The sequence below is a fragment of the Lutra lutra genome, chromosome 4 (genome assembly GCF_902655055.1).
Source record: "Lutra lutra chromosome 4, mLutLut1.2, whole genome shotgun sequence".
NCBI lineage: Eukaryota > Metazoa > Chordata > Mammalia > Carnivora > Mustelidae > Lutra > Lutra lutra.
The window spans coordinates 133462320-133482623 of record NC_062281.1 but is presented as its reverse complement, the minus strand read 5'-3'; the positions used below and the strand labels follow the sequence as shown (position 1 = coordinate 133482623).

Sequence of the window (20304 nt, the reverse complement as noted above, 5' to 3'; positions counted from 1 at the left end):
AAAAAAAAAGAAAGAAAATACATATGCTCAAAAACTATGCAATGAAAGTAGGAGTAAGGCAGTTTGCTGTTCTGCAAAAGGTTAGTAGGAATATGACTCTATTCTAGGAGATCATCATGTCACAGGAATGGTCTGACTGATTTTTTATTTTTCAACATATGGACTGGTTGTTTAAATTGAATTGACTGAATTAGCTAGTTTCTTACTACATAGCAGAAAGAGCAACAATCTTTTGACTCTTACTTGGTTTGGTAGAAAGGCGGGTCCTAAACGTAGGCTGCCATCCCAATCACCAGGAGGGCTGGTTAAAACAGATTGCCAGGCCCATCCTGAGAGTTTCTGAGTTGTTGGATCAGGGGCAAGGCCGTAGAGTGTGTGTTTCTAACAAATTCCCAGGTCATGCTATTGCTGTTCGTCTAGGACTACCCTTTGAGAACCACTATGGTAGAGAAAGATTCTAAGATACCAGGAATTATATTCAATTATTTGGAAAACATTTAGTCCTATAATCTTTATACTGTTGGGGTATTGTTATGCGCACACCTAAAGTTATTTTTATTATGATATTTTTAACGGTGAGAATTTTTTAACCTCCTGCAAAAATCCAACTACAGCTCTGTCGTTGTATTTTTCACTTTCTTAAGATCTTGCTCGTCTGTAATCATGCCAGATGGTGCTGCTCATTAGCTTATGAGGAAGGGATGCTTTATCATTCTAGACAGAGAGACAAATCATTCTGTTCTCTGACTTTGAGTCAAGAATCAACATTTGGGTGTATGCTCGGCCTACTATTTGCTTTATAATTTTGCTCATTAAGTATTTATTACCCTGACAATATATGAGCTAGTCATTATCCCTCTGTCAAGGATTTCTTTCAAATTATATTAAAGTTCATATCGGCACTATTTGACAACTGCCATCATCACGTGAGGCTTTACCTCCACTAATATGTCATTTCTCTTTTACCTAAATTATCTGGGTAAGGTGGTTATCTAGGAAGTATAGCCATAAAATTAAGATGCTGGATAATATTCCATTCTATGACTTAACTATGTTTCAAGTAGGTAAGGGGGGCAATTGCTATTGCTAATTTGTGAAAAACAATAAAAATTGAGGAGGAAAAAAAAAAGTAACATGACCCAAATCGTTGCATTCTTTTCATTTATTGTATGTTTTTCTTATGAAGAGAGCAGAGTAAGGAAGGCATATGATTTAAAGAAAAATACTAAAAAACAAAACAAAACTTCAGATACTTAGTGAGATACTGGCAAGGTAAACAGGGACCCTCTTATGCTGGAAGGTGGAGAACTAGTTAGAATTCAAGATCTAAAAAAAATAATAATATACCTGAGACATTAAATTATTAGAGGAGAAAACATTTATAATTTTCACTAAAAGGATAATTAAAATTATTATTATAGAATTCTTGCGAAGACACTGTGACAGGCATATATGTAACAATCTCCTGATTTGAGCAGTTTATTATCCCCAAGAATGCTTCCCTCTACCATGGTAATACTGAACATGTCAAATTTTCCTAAACTGTTGAGTGAAGAGTGGGAAAAAGAGAAGAGGATATAGTCAAAGATTTTTGGGAGGGGTTGCCAGTCTGTCTTCATTCTTCCAGTTGACTGTAGATATTTGATTTTTATGTCTTTTTTAACTAAGATGGTAATATCCTTGTGATGAAATGAATATCCACAGCCTATGTGTATCATTGTGGAGGGGCAAGAGCTCTGAATGTAAATGCAAAACAGAAAAGGGTTGCTGCTTCAAGGTGACTTGTTCACGGCCTATTCTGTATTTTTAATGTGTTATGCAGTCCTTAACAAATACCATTGTGTTTACTTAGGAGTGCGTTTTATTTTTTCCCAACAATGGAGCAATTTCATTTATGTTTTTATACAGTTATAATTAATTGGCCCTTTCTCTCCTCTTTTACCTTAACTTCATTCATAACTCATCGGATAGTTTACCATTCCCTTTGATCAGAAGAGAAGAGGTTTCCAAAGAGGTTTCCAAAGTTGGCAACTTTGTCACCTGGAAAAAAATTACATAAAATATGTTAAAACCAGAAATGACTGCGTAACTGGTTCATCATATTTTCCTTAGCAGGTGGATTCTTGGTGGGCAGAGAGTGTGTTTCTGGTGTTCTTGCTGCCAAGCACATTGAGGGTTCTCAGTAAATATTAAATAATAAGAAGAATTTCCTAATTAAGATGAACATTTTTCTATATTAAGCAGATGGTGCTCAATAGGAGTAGCCCATTATTTACAAGTATGACACAAGGTGCTGGCAATTGTCTAGGAAGCATGGCTCTCGCATCAGATGCTGATTATATGTTAAAGCAAACTTTTGTGACAAACAGCTTGATCAATATAAGTTAATGTTTGTGAAAAAAACTGTGAATAGGGGTGGACTTTGTGTGAATATGTATGTAATTCTGCTGCTTTGATTATGAATATTGACTTCAACTATAAGAGTATTTCTTGCTATTTGCTGTAAGGCGTGTTTTGGCAAATCAGTGGATATCTGATTTTCTCCCATAGGCTCACCATTTGACTTGAATCCTTATTACCGCCTGATTTCTAAAGAAATTTTTCTTTCAAGTCCTTTGAATATCTCTTTATGGTTTCTAAAACTAGATGTGAACACCTCCATGGTATCTGCAGTGTGCTTATATTAGTAGCTGAAACCTCAGTGGAACTAAGGAGAGTTAATTAGGCATTCCCAAAATACACATCATTTTATGATTTTGCAGATCACCCCGATGGAAATAACAGTCTAATTTCGTCAAGTCATGTAAATTACAGTGAGAGGGATGATGAGAGTAGGCAATTCTCAGTTCTTTGGAGAAGTTAATTTTGTTGTCAGCACACACACATCTCCAAAAATCACAAACCACGGGCAGAACTTTCTAGCTCAAGTGAGATTTGGTGATCATATACTATTTCCATTTCTAACGTCTGCCTTCTATAAAGGGTCTATGCAAATAGGGGCTTTCAAGGATGTAAAACTGGCAGCTTCCTCTACTAGGAGCTTAGGGAGCAGCTGCCATGCTTTCTTCTACAGGATTGAAAACATCCTGTTTACTAACATACACCCACACGCCCTCACCCACGATGCTCACACCAAGCTATTCTATCCAGGCAGAGCTTTTATTTTGGTTTGAGATAGGCAGCACAGACATGCTCAAGTCTTTTACAAACATTTCATTCATTCTTTGAGCACATATTCCCTGGGTGCTAACTAAGTGTCAGACTTGCCCTAGACATGGGGAGTACACTGATATTTGAAACATATTCTCTAGTTTTATTGGGAACTCATCAGAGGTTCTGGCATGTGTTGGCAGGTTCCTTGCTTCCGGTCTCACCTCCTTATTTTTAATATTTATAAATCATGCTTATCAGGCTGTCAGTAGGTAGGAAATGAAAGTCGCCAAGAAACCCTGCCAAGACAGAAAAAATCCCGGAGTGAACTAAAAATACATTGACCACAAGGATGTGCGGCAAACCAAGATGTGCTCTTGAAGTGGCAAAAATCACGGTGGTGCCAAGGTCCAAGCTTTACCTCATTGTCAGATCATCAGTGGGCTAGAGATTTCACCTGTGCCCTCCCCAAACCCTGGTAAGAAATAATGACCATGTGCTTTCTACAAGCCTGGAGTCTGCCCAGAACATGAGCTCATAAATATATGAGCTAAAGCAAGGCTTATGATAATATAGAGGATGAATCATCTTCCTCTTTTGAAAAGCATGTATTCAGTAACTCAGTACATCTTGGAGTCCTCCCAGAGACCTCTGCGATTTTTATCCCTCATTGTCTTTAGGTCTTGTTTCAAATGTTGCCTTATCAGAGATCCCTTCTTTGACAGCACCTTCAGTGTGCCCCCCTCCCCACAACCTGCTTGCCTAACTTCATTGCCCTTTCTGTCACTTATCATGTCCTGACACATGGGTTTGTTCTTGTCCATCTTCCCCCGCCATCTGACTGTAGGCCTGGGGAGAGCAGGATGGCATATGACCCAGTGCTGTATCTGCCCTGTCACGTAGCACCTGGCCCATGGGTGACGTTCACTCCCCCAGTTGCTGGATGGATGGCATGAGTCTGTTTGGAATTGTTAGTTTCTTAATTTAAGAAGCGACATTGGTCAAGAACTTTTAGGGTTGGACTGGGACTTAGAAATCTCTATCCTGCTCGGTCCCAACATTTTCATACCAATACTTCTTTGTGCAGTTTTACCCCTGCAGGCTTTATGCTTTGAAAAATGGGATCCATGAAAGAACTACATTTTTTCCATCTACATAAATCTGAAATAAATGTAACTGTCTTCAGGAATTCTGGTAACCAGAGGTGATAGAGTTCCAGCCAGAAACCAGAAAAGTGGATGTGTCAAAAAGACTTTGAATTGGATATCTAAATGAATTGGATATCTGTTTGACACTTCAGAATTTTATACATGGGCCAAAAATCTCTCTTGCCAACTTCACAGTACCCTTGTACAGAGATCACAGTAAGAAAATTCCACAATGAGCCCAACATGCATCTCATGGGTGGGAAACATAAGTCTAGATCTTAGGACTTTCTCCAGGTCACTCCTATTGTTGTAGTGGAGCTTCAACCAGAAGGGTCTTCTGAATCCTATACTAGTGACATGTTTACTAGTCCATGTGTCTTCCTGACCATTGCATTGAGCACCAGCTACAGCAGTGTTTCTCGATTGTATTCAGTGGACCACCTGTTTTAGAATCTTCTGGGATGTCTTGATAAAAACAGCTCCTCAGCCCTATAGCTTAATAATCTCTGGTTTCTGCCTTTTAGTCAGTTCCTCAGGTGTGTCTTACATATTACCAATGTTTGAGGATAAGTCACCTATCATGTGCCAGGATTCTTGAGTCTCCTCCATTGAATGGAAAGAAAATATTCAGATCTTATCACTGAATGATCTGAATACATATTTGTTGAACACTTTGACCAACAGTTTTTCTCAGGGAGGTATACTGGGCCATGTTCAAATCTGTTCTGTTTTACCATCAAGTTATATAATAAGCTGTGAACTGCTTTGAAGTTTTGGGTTTCAGTCTAACTAGTTCATTAATTTCTTCCATGAACCTTGTAGACTGCAAGGTGCCCAGGATTCAGTCATAAGGGGGCAACCCTTAGGCAGTGAGGGGGAGACACAGAGGGCTACAGGGAAGCCCTGAGGGGCTTGTGATGAGGCCTCAAGGCCAAGGAACACAACTAGCTAAGGCCAGGTGTTTTCTATGCTACATTTCTAAATCTCTTTTTTCTTACTCCTGGACACCTCTCCATGTCCACCAGATAATGTCAGACTTCACCAAAAGAGTATCAAGGGGCTCTGTGATCTCTCTGCGATTAGTGGTTAAAAATGAAAACTTTGTTAGATGTTACTATCATTGTTGCTGCTGTTTTTAGTTTGCAGGACTCATAATCACTGTTGTCATAACCATTGTCCATTCGCATCACCCTTTGCTTTGTTCTAAGAAATATCTCCCACTCTTCATCAGCTTTGAGGATGAATCATACAGTTCATCAGCATTTTACTTCTTGACACACAACCTTGAGACTGAGCAATTCAAAAAATTTCCCAGAAATGGCTTTGTGGGCTGTTAATTTAATTCTCTGAATGGTGAAAACTGCATAAGACATTTTTCAAAGGTTAGGCTATTGAATATTTCATACCCTGGAAACCGACTTAAGAAAGATCAGATACTTAAGGCCACAAAAAATGAGGGGGAAATAGACTCGAGAAAACCTTATAAACTAGAGCTTCTCATAAGAATATTAATATATTATTTTTCTTCTTCTCGAAATATCCTGAGGCATGTGTTGAATGAGCTGACTTCATGGTTGTAGTTTTGTTGTTCTTTCCATGTTGCTTTGCAGTTCTCCCTGTGGCCATCATATTGATTTGAACACTGTGGTCATCATTCTAGGAAAATGAAGGCATTAATAACTGAGTCTCTATGGACAGATTGTAATAGAAAACCTTATAAATAATTGCCCACTAATGGGAAAATTGAAAATATGTGCTGTATTATAATGGTCATAATGTAATCATTAAAATTATAATTATGTGACAATGAAAGAACTCATTATGCATTAGTTTATCTTTACATAATGTTAATAGCTAATGAAAGTGTGACAATTACATCTAATTAAGTTTAACAATATTTCTGCACTTCTTGTAAATGGACTATATTTTGCTTGAAACAGTGTATGTGGAGACATTAGTGAAGCTGAGGTCCATCACTATTGTGAGTTTTGAAATGTAACCATCAGTCCTACTAGAAACCGGAACTTGGTGCCTTTTTGTTAAATCAACTGGACATGGGAGTTCTTACCAAGGGTAGCTTTATAAAAAGGTTTCTTGGGTTGTGTCATTCATGTAGTTAAAATACCCATGAGCCTTTCTCCTTCCACAAATTTGTGTGTGTCTGTGCTTGATTAATTTATGTTTTGTCTACAACAAATGAGTTATACTAAAATCTCAAGTCAGAGGACATTCACCCATATTGGGGTGATAATGCTGGATGGGCTCTGATGTGTCAATGCCTTGTTGTAGATTATCCTGTGTTCTATTTGCGCGTTCCACAGCAACTCTATGTGCTTCACTTCTCTTGTGTGTAAAGTTAAGGTAAAAGTGGGGCGCCTGGGTGACTCATTCGGTTAAGCATCTGCCTTCGGCTAAGGTCGTGATCCCGGGGTCCTGGGTTCGAGCCCTGTATTGGACTCCCTGCTCAGTCGGGAGTCTACTGCTCCCTCTGCCTCTGCTCTCGGGCCCCCACTGCCCATGCTTGCTATTGCTCTCACAAATAAATAAAACCTTTAAAAAAAAAAAAAGGTGAAAGTAATAATATCTGCCTTCTGCACTTTTGTCAGAATTAACATTTATTTACACATTTAATTTATAAATTTATAACATTTAACATTTAGCCAGGGCCTGGCACATGGTAAGCATTAGTAAATAACAGTGATTATGCTTTATTTTACAGCCATAGTACAATATCAAGAGAACAATTCCAAGCTCAGTATCAATTTTCCTTCACTGACATTTTATTATGTATTTGGGTAATCATTGAGACTTTTATTTTTCCTTCTTTAAAAAAAAGTTCTTATACATGTCATGTTGAAAACAGCATGGGACCCTGAGTAAGTGATCAGCATGTTCTCCTGAATGGATTTTTGAGATAGGAGGCGTTGGCTGAGTCCCCAGAGCTTCCCACTGTTCCAGTTTTACTTTCAGAATGCTGGGCTGTGGGTTCCTTCCAGACCTTTGGCCACTGTCATCAGTCTTGGATCATTAGGAGGCCTAGACTATGGAAGTAAGTTCAGGTAGAAGTTGGCAGACCAGTCTGTTGCTATGGTAGTCCCAAGAAGCTACAAAGCTGGCCTTTCTTTTTTCTTTCTCTGTTCCCTTTGTTTGTTAAGCACTGAGTAAGTGTTCATTCCAGAGGACTCATTCAGCTGCCTAGTGTCAACCATCATTGTTACATGTTATCTCAATCTCTGATATCACTTCTAACCATTGTTCTATCAAGCTAGATTAGCTATTAGGTATTTTCTTCCTGAAACGTAGTCCAGGTCTTAAAAACTTGGCTCATTTTTCCAAACCAAATTCCGATTATGGTAATAAATCCTTGGCTTCTTGCATCATAGTATTGATTATATGACCGTATGCTTTATTTTTATTTTAAGACTCTCATCATCTCCTGTCTAGACTATTAAAATTTTCTCCATCTATTCTATTTCCCATCTTTTGCCTTTTGATCCACATATTGTACTTCCAGCAGAGTAATCGTACTGAATCATGTTGGTATTTCCTTCACCTATCCTCATTGCCTATAGCGTCTTTCATCTGGCATGTTTGTCCTGAGGACTTTGTCCTACCCTCTCTCCAACTTATCACCAGCTTGTTTTTACAGATACTCCCGAGCTCAACCAAATGATCGCCATTATCCCGCAATACACTCTGATCTTCGCATCTTTGCTGGCCCTCTCTCCCCAGCTGAAATGCCCCTGCTTTTGTATTCTTGTCATATACATCTGTTTAGGCATAGCTCAAGAGTCAGCTCTTTCGTGCACCTGTCTCTAACAGCCCTAGTTGTCTCTCTTCCCTATGAATTCCTCAGGCATTTATTTTGCCAGCCCTGGATCATGCACTCTGGACAGGCTGCTTTGGCTCTTTCTTATCCTTTATGTATGGTTCTGGCTGCCCAATGGGACCGGCGAGTTTGGAAGCCTCTCAAGGCTGTCTTACATTTCTCTGTGCAGAGTACTAGGTGTATATAAGGTCCTCAACAAATATTTGTTAATGAGAATGTCAATTTTGTAAGCACATGGAGATGATACTCAAAAGCCTTCTTGCAGGTACGGGAATCAGCCTGGAGCTAACTTCATACTTAGAACTAATGTTTTCTGAGCCTCCTTCTTATAGGAGTCTTGTCAGATCTCTTGGTAGAATTAAGCACAGTCCCCTCTGCCGTGAATTCAAAGGCCTTCTCCTTGGGGAAGTATCCTTCTAGCTGAGAGTTTACGAGAGAAGACAGACGGGCAGGGATTAGCATCCTAGCCCTGGCAGCTCTCTCAATCTCCCATTTTAGAAGAGTCCCTAACTTAACTTGTGCCGGGTCCTCTGTAGCAAATGACACTTAGCAAACCCCAGATGTAAAAGCAATGAACAAGGAGTATGCTTGCCTCAACTTTGTTACAGGCAAACCTTGGTCAGGTCACTTCCTACAATCTCCAGGCTTTGTTTCCTGCACTCTAAAATGGATGAACATTAAGATTATATGATTTTTGCGGGGCACCTGGGTGGCTCAGTGGGTTAAAGCCTCTGCCTTCGGCTCAGGTCATGATCCCAGGGTCCTCGGATCGAGCCCCACATCGGGCTCTCTGCTTGGTGGCGAGCCTGCTTCCCCTTCTCTCTCTGCCTGCCTCTCTGCCTACTTGTGATTTCTCTCTCTGTCAAATAAATAAAGAAATTTAAAAAAAAAAATCCCACCTCCTAATACCATCACATTTAGAGGTAGGGTTTTGACTTATACTCTTAAAAAAAAAAAAAAAGATTATATGATTTTTGTAGTTTTAATCAGCAACTAAATCGATCCAAAGAAAATGAACATTATTATTTTGGTGAAAAAAAAATTTCAAGACAAATCTACCTAATCTCTTTGTCACTCTCCAACTCAAGAGTGACCAATACATCACAGATTCTCCCCTTTCCCTCTGTCCGTGTCCGTGTCTGTGTCTGTGATTCTCTGTGTCTCTCTGTCCCTCTCTGTCTCTCTCCTTCTCTCTCTCTCTCTCTCTCTCTCACACACACACACACACACACACACACACACACGCAGACCCACACCCTTCTCTATCAGAACAGTGTTTTCCCAGAAAGCTCTTGCATGCTGGGCTCTCGTCTCCACAGAAAGAGCCGCCAATAAAATAAGACATGGGACTAGGATAAGAAGCTGACTTCCTTTTAGAGTGGCTCATTTTATACGCTGAAAAAATTCTGGCTGAAATACGTAGCTAAGTTGCCTTCATTAATTTTTTTTTAATCTTTTATAATGCTGAGTGATTCCCCCCCCCTTTTTTTGAGTTAGGGATTTAACTATAACTAGGAGTCTTTCCTTTAATCTGTACCACCTTAAACTATTTTGATTGTTTAACAAAAATAAAACAAAGAAATAGAGCCGTCCACAGATATACAGAGGTGGTCTTCCAGGGTAAAATAAGGGGTAGGGGACATCTTCATTCTTATGTTGCTTTTCCTCCTGTGACCATTCCTGCTGCCTTCTCCCTCTTTGCTCGTTCTTTTCTCTCTCCTCCTGGTACCTGCTCACTCTGTTCTCTCTGCACCTCTTTGTTCTGCCAGAGAGCTCTTGCTTCTGCCACTGATGCTTTTCAGTGCCATGGTTTTTTGAGACAGGCTGGTTTGATCACTATCTTTTCTTCTTCCTTTTGAAAGCTTTCTGTGTCCTGCGTATCTTCTGGATGGCTGCTAACGCTTGTTAGGTTTTGTTCTTGTTTTGATTTGATTTTTCCTGAAATTCTTTTTTCTTTCACTGTATGAGAGAGAGATTTTATCCTCACTCTAATTCCAGGTTTTCCTTTCTGTCATGTTTTATAATGTGGATGTGAAATGTGTTTTAAAGACCAAAAGGATAGAGAGCAGAGTGGGTGGTGGGGTTGCGTGTGATTTCTGTTTCCTTCATTATAGCATTCTATATTTTCTGAAATTGTTTCATGGCACATATGTGCAAATATTTATAGTAAGAAAGAAAAAGCAATAAAACCATTTCCATTTGGCAAAGAAAAATATCTTAATGAGTGCTCGGCTTCGGGTCTTGCTTCTAGCTCTCCATCAAACCTCCTTTTCCTTGTCTGTCTTCACCACCAAGCGTGACAAAATGGCTGGCTGAGCTGGAGATGGACAGTAGTCCATGGGGATTGTAGAAAGGAGCCTATGGTTAGCAGCTGCCTATAAGACCGCAAGTCATGGGTCACTTCTATTGAATCCCCAAGGCCAGGCTCTTGCTGCCAGTTGTTCCTAAGTATAAGAATTGCAAGGAAATGGCACTGACTACCTTATGAAATCTAGGAACCTTTGTCCAATATGGCAATTATTTTTTAAAAGCTACTGATGATACCTGATAACGGTGAGATGTGATGAGTCTTGTTCATTCAACAATGTCATGCAGTGATTCAGAAGTTTTTTAAATTTTTTTAATCTATTTATTCATTCACTTATTTAGTTTAACACTGTTTTTGATTGCTCTTATTGATGACTGGATGCTCATTTAAGTTGATGACAAGTGTGTTGCTATTTGCTCACTCCTCAGAGATAACGAACTCAAAGAGCAAACCATGGCAGGTCACCCAGACAAGGTGGTAGGAGTCCGAGATGGAGGTAATGAACTTTGGCCAGAGAGCAGAGCCCTTCATACATGCCAGTAAAACTGTTGTCACTCATTGTATACATGTGAACATAGGCATGGGATTCCAGGACTATGAAGTGTCCTGTTCTAAATACTTTGCTCTATTTGGCTGTCCACTAAATGCAGATTTCTCTCCTAAGGAATCAACTCACATAGTATGACAAATCAGCATTTCATTTATTTTTACACCAAGCGTTTATTGAACATCTACTATCCCCACTATGTGCTAAAAGCTCTGCAACAATGAGCAACAGAAATTCTCTGAAAGTACTTCTTTTGTTGAGGGATGTGGCCATGTTCACAAATAAGTGCAAAGCAAGATTATAAAAAAGAATTTTAGATGAGGTAGCTATTTACAGGATACAGTACAAAGAGACGTTAAAGTTCTATTAAACCCTTTTTTATTGTCAAATGAACAGAATTGTCTTTGTATTGAATTGACTACAATGAACTGATATATGGGTATAGTTGCATATTATGAGCTGTCACTGGAAGATAACTTTTTATTGCTATTTTATATTTCAGTAATTCATATTCAGTACTCTTAGCCACTTAGTTTTTCAATATCTCATTCTCCTTATCTCTAAAGTTGAGTTAATAATTCATGTATTCAATATTCAAAAAGTATATAGGTTAGGGATATTAAAAATATGTGCCAGGGGCACCTGGGTGGCTCAGTGGGTTAAGCCTCTGCCTTCAGCTCAGGTCATGATCTCAGGGTCCTGGGATCGAGCCCCACATTGGGCTCTCTGCTCAGTGGTGAGCCTGCTTCCCCCCACTTACTCTGCCTGCTTCTCTGCCTACTTGTGATCTCTCTCTGTCAAATGAATAAATAAAATCTTTTTTTTAAAAATGTGCCAAAAAGTTGATTGAAAATATCAAGAAGACGAATCTAAAGGCAATCTGAGAATATATCTAAAATTAAAGATATTATAAATGTTATCTTTATTAACTTATATGTGGGGAAAACAAGTGATTAAATATATACATATTATAGAGGACAAATTTTTAAAATATATGCATATAGCAAATGGAGAGAAAAATCTAGTATCTCTTCTTTCAGAAATAAGGAACATTCTTATTCAGTTGCTAGAGCAAAGGTTAAAGACAGTTAGAGATTTGACATTCCCATGTTTGAATGATAGATCATAGATAGGATTGTCCTCAATGCTGGGTAAATAATTTAATAAATCTAGAAATGTGAACTGCATTGCACTGTATGATACTCTCCTTGGATTCTATTGTCCGGTCAAATCTAAAAAGACAACTATAATTCTCCTAAAATTAATGTTCTTTTTTCCTTCCTGCAAAAGTAGTTTCCATAGGATTCAGGTCAGTATTCCAGTGTAATTTCAAGATTATATTAATTTTGATGGATTCATGGTTTGTATTGGTAAATTATTTTTAGTTGATGATGAAATATCTACAAATCATAGAGAAAATCAATAGAAAATAGACCTATTGCCTTCTGCTCATCCTCTTCTAAAGCTCCTCACGTGGAGTGAAAACCAAAATCACTATGTTCATTTAAAAAACTCCTTTGAATGAAGTGTGCAAGCCAGTGCCTTTGCATTAGAGTGTTCGGCTGCCAGATGCATGCATCTTCTGTGTCAATATGCAATTTTCTAAACTCACTTAAGCTCCGACTACTAATAATCAAATGAGACTGATTTCTAGGCTAGATTAAAGGATAACTGATTGAGTATGGCAGTAATTCCTGAAGGATCGGGAAGTCCATCAGAATATCACATTTGGGAAACGGTTGGTCATTAAGGCTATGGGTTGTGAATTTAAGTCTAGAGGGATGTTGTTTTGTTTTAGAAGGAATTCGCAAGTCTTAGTATTGAAGTATCCTGCTACAATGTTTTCATTTACTGACGACTGTGTAACTCCTAAGAAATCAGGGTCAATATTTCTTTGACCCGATTGTAGTATATCAGCCATTATTTAATACATTAAATATTGGAAATAAACTCTTAACCAAAAATATAGTGGGTATATAAATGTGAGGACTTCTTTTTCTTCTTTTTTAAAAAAATAATTTAACAAACCCTTGGTTTTCACCTGACCCCATGCCAATTCTTTTCTTCTTTTTTTTTAAATTTAAATCCAATTAGCCAACATATAGTACATCAGTAGTAGCAATTATTTTCCTTACATGATTTCATTTAATCCTTGCAATAATTTCATGAAGAAAAATATTACTCCCCCTACACACACACACACACACACACACACACACGTACACACACAGAGATAAGGGGATTGAGACAGAGATGTTACATCCAGTCAAAATTTATTTCTGTCTAAGATGATATATAACATATGGAGGATTTCTTTTTTAATTTTAAAAACTGTCCCCATTTTAAAAATGGAAACAACTATTGATTATGGTATCATCATTTTTAGGAACTGAACCATTACATATTCTAGAGATTTTTATCTCCAGTCCTCAATCCAGATGGCATGAGGGAAGTGGATCCTCATTCTGACCAGAAAAGTTGCTGTGCATCTGGTCGACCTAATCTTACTCTTGTCACACAGGATTCTTACAGCTCCTTTTTACCCATAATCCCCTGTGACTTCATGCACTCATACCAATAGAATAACACAAAATGAACAGAAGCTTTTTCTTGATCCCCTTTTTTCCTTAAGTGTTCACATCCTCAAAGGAAACATATTTTATAAAATCAAAGGAAACATATTTTATAAAATCAGTGTGAATGAGAAAGCAAAAGCCCCACCTAAGAGGAGAGAGGACCTGTCCTTGGAGGTTGATTTTTTTTGGGGGGGGGGGGGTCCAATTTCCTTGGGTTCTCAAGATGCTGACTCATAACCCTTTCTCTGAAGTACAGGACTCCCCATTTGATTAGCTCTGTTAGGTTTGACATAATTGCCTTCCAACAACCCAATTCAGTAAGATTTTCTTTTGTCTGATTGTTCTCACAATCAGATGTGCTTTTCTGCTTTCTAAGGTGAATTTATTCTCTAGTCAATATTTCCTTGGTTTATTCTTAGTGTCCAATTAAGTTTCTTTTTAAACTTACTGAATTACTTATTTCAGAAAAATACATAAAATTTCACAGGAATAATAAGATTGATTATTTAGTTTCATTTGGAAATTTTTTTCATTTTTGTGTTTTCTTAATCTCTTAAAATCAGTTCTAAGAATTTACTTAATAAATAATAGGTTCTCAATAAACATTTATTTTGAAAAAACAACAACAACAACAACAACAACAAAACCTGGTGTTAAAATAAAATGAACCTGAATATTTGAGGTGTGACAAAGGCCTAATCTAAACTTATTTTGCCCAAAGTATTTTATCTTCTAAATTTCTGAACCAAACCTTGATCTTAATTTTTCAAATACTGATGACTTGTGGTCCAGTTAGGAAGGCCATATGATTTTCCTTAAGTAGTCCAGACTTCATTAAATGTAGTGCTTTCAAAACAACATATTCTAACTTCCTAAGTCATTTAATTGCATTTAATTCCTATAGATTTCTGATTTTCTCCTTTTTTTTTTTTTTTGCATGAGATTCATTCTGCCTTCCCTCTATGCAGTAGGACAGAATCTTTTTATTCTCACTTCCTCTTTCTTTCCTCCTTTTATTTCATTAAACACCCCATGCTCTTACAATGCAATATTTTAAGCTTCTCTTGTTGCCTTTAAGCTCATTATTGCATTTTATTCTATCTATAATTTCAGTTTCCACCTTACCTCCTCCATACCTGTCTACCAGGCTAAATCTGGTGCTTCCTTGAGGCACAAAATTGGGACCTCCTCCACCAATCCTCCCTGCTATGCCCATGTCTACACAGGGTGGTTCCTTCTTTCCTCTGGGCTCTCAAACTTATGGCCAGATTATAGAATGGAATAGTTATTTGAGTAAATGTCTTCCTGACCACCTAGAATGTGAGCTTTCTTGAGAGCAATGGGCAATTTTATTATCTTTTTGTCTGTAATACCGTGCTCAATGACTTTTAACTTGGAAATCAGAAAAGTAGTGGTATAAGGAGCCGAATTCCACAGTTCACTTTTTCTTCTTTGAAATAAGGACCCAGATGTTCCTTGTTCCTTGTTATATACCTTTCTTGAAGGCTGAAGTGGATACCAAGATCTTGGCTTTGGAAACATCTGAAGGTTTTGCATAGTGACGTAGTAACTCTGCTGTAGGAATCCTCCCCTGGTAACTCTTCACCTAAACTATTGGTCCAGGTAAGTGATGTCCAAGGGAGAGCATGAGATGTCATCTATCATTGGTTTTTCTGTAACAGCTAAGGGGAAAAGTGAGTCCTGGAGAAATGGTAATAAAGAGTCCTTGTGGAAGAGTTACTGTCAGAACCAAACTATGCTGTTTCAAGAGACTCTTAACTCTCCCTAGTATGTATAGCTGAAAATAAAACCTAATGTTTACAAATGAAAAAAGGAAGTTTGTTTAAAAAGGTTTGGGGCTTTGAAAAGCTATGCTTTATGTTTTCAATTTCTCCTTCTATGCTTCAGTAACTCTTCAGAATTTAGGAGTGTGTAAGGCATTTGGTTATTGCTGTAGGTTGAAGCGTGTACTTTTACAAAAGTATACCATCTCTGCAACTCTTTTATGTTCTCTTGTCTGCCCACTTTTATTTTCTATTCAGTTAACACTAAACCTATTTTTGCAACCAAATAAAGACACGATAGCATACATGATGTTAGGAAAATCTATACAGAATGTAGCTGTATTTTCCTTCTCAGGATTCATGCAGTTAGCAACCTTCCGTTAAGTGCTAATTAAATGTAAAGTATAGTGACTGAGTATTCAAAGGTAAATAAGAAAAGGAGCTTATAACACACCAAACTCCAGCAAGCACCGAAATGGTCATATAAACAAAATCCTGCGATAGAAAAGAGGACAGAATTAATTCTGATTGATCAGAAGTAGCATCTGCTTACCAGCAATATGACTCTGGAAACAATACTTAACCTCTGTGTGCCTCACTTTTCTCTTCTGTAGTGATGATAATAATACCCCCTCATAGGACTTAGTGGATGCTGAACTAATCTGTAGTGCTTGTAATTACTTACAACTATCCTTGGCACCAAGTGTGTACTCAGTAGAATCTACATAAGATTTGTTTTACAGAGGATATTCTGGATTTTTAGGAACAAAGATGAAAAGATTTCCCCGGCAGAGGTAACAGCCTGAGTAAAAAACACAAAGGCATTGAAAGTAAGAGGTGTGCTAGAGGAATTCGGTGTTGGTAGAACCTTCTTTTAATGGAAAATGTTGGGAAGTCCTGGAAATGTGGCTAGGCTCCAGATTAGAGATAGCATAGTATATCAGATCAAGAAATTTGGACCTTGATGTTTATATTTTCAAAAAGTGAGCTCTGTGACCAAAAAATGATGTCTTGTAAAAAAAGGTGTAGCCAAAGAGCCCAGTTAAGAGTTATTAACTGGTTATTGCTACAGACCAAGTTAGAGATGTTGGGGGCTGGGCTGGGGACATGCTGTCTATGGGAAGGCTGTGAGAATCAGAATTTGAAAGCAGAGACCCAACAAGGGCAGAATACCCACTACAGGTATATCCTTTCTCTTCTCTAGACAATAGAATTGTACTTGATAAAATCTTACTGTTCTTCATCAAATTCTGTGTGAGATTACCACCTTCAAACCACCTAGGAACATGATAGCCTCATATATTATAATTAATTAATTTTATGACTCACTATTTAAAGTAAATGGAAATTTTAAACTTGTTTTTTATCATGAGAATGTCTGTCTGGCAGTAACTAAGCAGAAAAAATAAGATAAAAGATGTACTTTTTTTTCAGGAGCCATTGAGTAGAAAAAGAAAGAAAAAACAACGTGGACACCAAACCTTAAGGAAGTATGAGAGAATGTGGATTTGTTCAACTTAAAAGATTGAACAAATGTATATGACCTATAATTATTATTTTAATACTAATAAATATCATTTCTTAAACCTTTATTTTATGCCATCCCCGGCCCATGTATTATCTGTATTTTCTCATGTGACCGTCTCAGTAATCCTATGAGGCAGTTATGATTGTTATCTTTGTCTTACACGTAAGAAAAGTGAACCTCATAAAGAGTATGTTAATTTTAGCCTAAGCTAAAGAGCAAGCAGCTATAAGCGGTGTGGGGGGAGAAGGGCTCAAAGCATAATCCAAACCCAGAATTTATTCTAGAGCCCATATACTTGACTGTTCTATACTGAGAGCATCCAAAAGATATTAGCAGGGAACACTGTGTAGAAAGCTAAAAAATGGGGTGCCTGGGTAGCTTAGTCATTAAGTGTCTGCCTTTGGCTTAGTTCAGGATCCCAGTCAGAAGCCTCCTTCTCCCTCTCCCACTCCCCCTGATTGTGTTCCCTCTCTTGCTTTCTCTCTCTCTCTCTCTGTCAAATAAATAAATAAATAATCTTTTTTTTTTTTTTTAAGATTTTCTTTATTTATTTGACAGAGAGTGAGATCACAAGTAGGCAGAGAGGGGGAAGCCGGCTCCCCATTGAGCAGAGAGCTCAATGCGGGTTCAATCCCAGGACCTTGAGACCCTAACCTGAGCCGAAGGTAGAGGCTTAACCCACTGAGCCACCCAGGTGCCCCATAAATAATCTTAAAAAAAAAAAAAAGAAAAGAGAAACTAAAAATATTCATATTGAGACATTGTTCTTCATCAAGTATGGTTCTTTCTCTAGCCAAGGACATACCTTAGAAAAGTAGGCTTCTCTTGATGTCAATCTCAATCATAATCAAAGCATAATTTCTCTAAGTAACCCTTTGATGTTCTCTCACCAATTTGTTAGCATCTTTTGTCACCCTGTTTGTGTCCTTCCAGTCCACTCAGGATAAGTACTAATATCCAGGTAGGTAGAACAAATAGTGTGATCAAGTGGGAGGAACCTTTGAGTCAGAGCCAAGAGACTGGGGCCTCTACCTCTGTGTCCTGGGTTAGGTGAAGTAATATCAATTGTAGTTTTCCCTTCCAGAAAATGAATTGATGTCCCCTGTCCTTTATGATCTAATGATTAATTAGCTCTAAATTTGCCACCTGAAATCTGTCTACAAAAATTCTGCATTCCAAGCTGATTTATTTCTCCTACCCCACTTGTCTCCTCTACCAGATGTGTGTACTAGAGACACCATACTATTTTTCTCAGCTTCATAAGCAAAACACAAATACAAAGGTAAACCTGACACTTTACAAATAGTATGGTATATTCTATAACCAAAAATAAGTGATTTTGTGATTTTGCTTTGTTTTGGAATATCTGCATCATTGATTGTTTTCATTAGCATGACATGGTTCAGAGTTGACTAGATTGGTTTTACTCCATACACTACTCAGAAGCAGTCTACATGTGTTGTGATAGAATTCATCTCAGGCTTTAGTGAGCCCTGGTGTGGACTGGGGGAAGAGGTATCTGCTTTTTGCCCAATCAACCAAGAACACACTTCTTGTTTTTCCGCCTGTTCTCAACAACAGATCTGTTATCTGATGAGAATGCCTGACTTGTGCCCTGCTTGGCATTCTCATGCCACTCAACAGGAATCCTGACTCAGTGGACATCTTGATCCACTGCTTCTTTTAGAACCCCTCTTTTGACTTCCACCAACAGAATGTGACTGCCAATGCAAATATGTATTTCTTTAATGAAAGTAAGACTAAAAAATTTGAGTGAAAACAACTGGGCAATTCATCTTTCTTCAGACTCCTAGGGAAATTCAGCCCTCATTTTTTCCCCACATAGGACTGATAAGGAAGAACAAAATGGGCTCCTGCTGTGTTTAAGCTCTTTTCTTTTTCCTCCTTAACTTCCTTCTGTGATCTCTAACATCTCTAGTATCACAATTATGATTAGTCAAGATCTCTCCTCCTTAAAGTCTCCATTTCTGAAGTCTTAAGAGCACCAATTTAGTTTTATTCCAACACATTTACTGGTGTATATCTTTTAATTACAAGATCCAAGAGTCTTGGCCAAACCAAAGCCAAAGGCAGACCTGTCATTGTTAACTCAAACACTTCCTTGGACATGTTAAGGTATTGTGCTCCAACTTGGCCTTGAAGAGTGATGACTCTGTCTGTTCATTCAGCCTCGAATTGGAAGGGCTCTGCCTCCAGTCTGTGAGATTCTGTTGCAGAGTACAAGGCAGGACTTCTTAGCCTTGCTCACCAGGCCAGAGAACTAACTCTTGGCCCTTTGTAGTTCCTAAACACCTTTCTCCTATCCCGCCCCACACCTGCCAAGAATTCCTATACGAAAAAGAACCTTCTTTTTCTATTTTGAGTATTTTGGCCAAAGTGTGAGGGAGATTGTGGTTTAACTTTTTTGGGCCTTGCCAAGTTTTTAAAGCACAGTCTGATGCTCTGTAAAAATTATTCTATGAATTTTAAAACAAAATGATTTAAAAATGAAGATAATATGATAGAAAATAGCCTTCTGATCTTGCCTTATGCATTACAAAGAGGTCAGGCTTCCACCCCAGAGAGATGGCAAGAGAACATATTTCACATAAATGTTGTTTACTCTCCCTCTCTAGGAAACTCCATAATAGGTATAATTTGGCATATTAAAAATTATGCAAGTATAGAATATAGTGTTTCCAATTATTTCTCAGCAAAATTTTCATTAAAGTAGTTTTTTTAGAGTACTTGAGCCCAATGCTTCAGGTAAATGGAATTGACTTCATTTTTTTTTTTTTTTTTTTTTACAGAATCAGAAGCAAAGAAGTTGGCACCCTTCTAGAGGGGGAAGGTTAGCTTTTAATTTATGATAGGCTTGGCCAACTGCAGACTTCATTGTATCCACACTTAAAAGTTTTCCTCTACCAGTAAGTCAACTGACAGCTAGTAGCATGGCAACCCTCTTTAGTATTTGTCTCTATAAAAACAGATCCAATTATAGAGTGTTAGAGTTAGATAAAGGGGTATTTAGATTATTTCTCTATTTTTCTGGGGTTGAGGAAGGAAAACCTCCTGCATGCTTGAAACTTGTTCCCCAATTCTCCCAGACAGCTTATACAATATTTGTTTACCCTTTATTTAACAATTTCTGTTCAGTACCAATTCTGGGACACTTACTATGTTAAGAGACAGTTAGAGACTGTCCAGTTAGAGACAGGCAATTTCATGAAACATCGAAATGGAACTGGAGAGGCTTTCAAGAACCAGCTCATGAACAGCCTTTGATGCCATTCTAATCTTGAAAATCCCTGGCAGATAACAGTGGCAAGAATGTTACCATACATTTGTACAGACCCTTTATTTTCCACAGTATTTTTTTTGGTTTTGATGTCATTGGATTTCTACGTCCACCCTGTGATGTAAAGAGAGACAGC

The 20304-nt window shown here is 38.0% G+C and overlaps 1 protein-coding gene across 5 annotated transcripts in view; it reads left to right on the top strand.

The window, feature by feature from the left end:
- The window catches only part of ST6GALNAC3 (ST6 N-acetylgalactosaminide alpha-2,6-sialyltransferase 3), a 532681-nt gene that overhangs the window by 342831 nt on the left and 169546 nt on the right, over positions 1-20304 (top strand). The window contains exon 4 of one of the 5 annotated variants that reach the window (XM_047725378.1): positions 19681-19721. The exons of the other annotated variants lie outside the window; for them this stretch is intronic. Within the exon in view, the coding sequence (XP_047581334.1) occupies positions 19681-19721 (41 nt within the window). The remainder of the gene's footprint in view (positions 1-19680; positions 19722-20304) is intronic. 5 annotated transcript variants of the gene reach the window in all.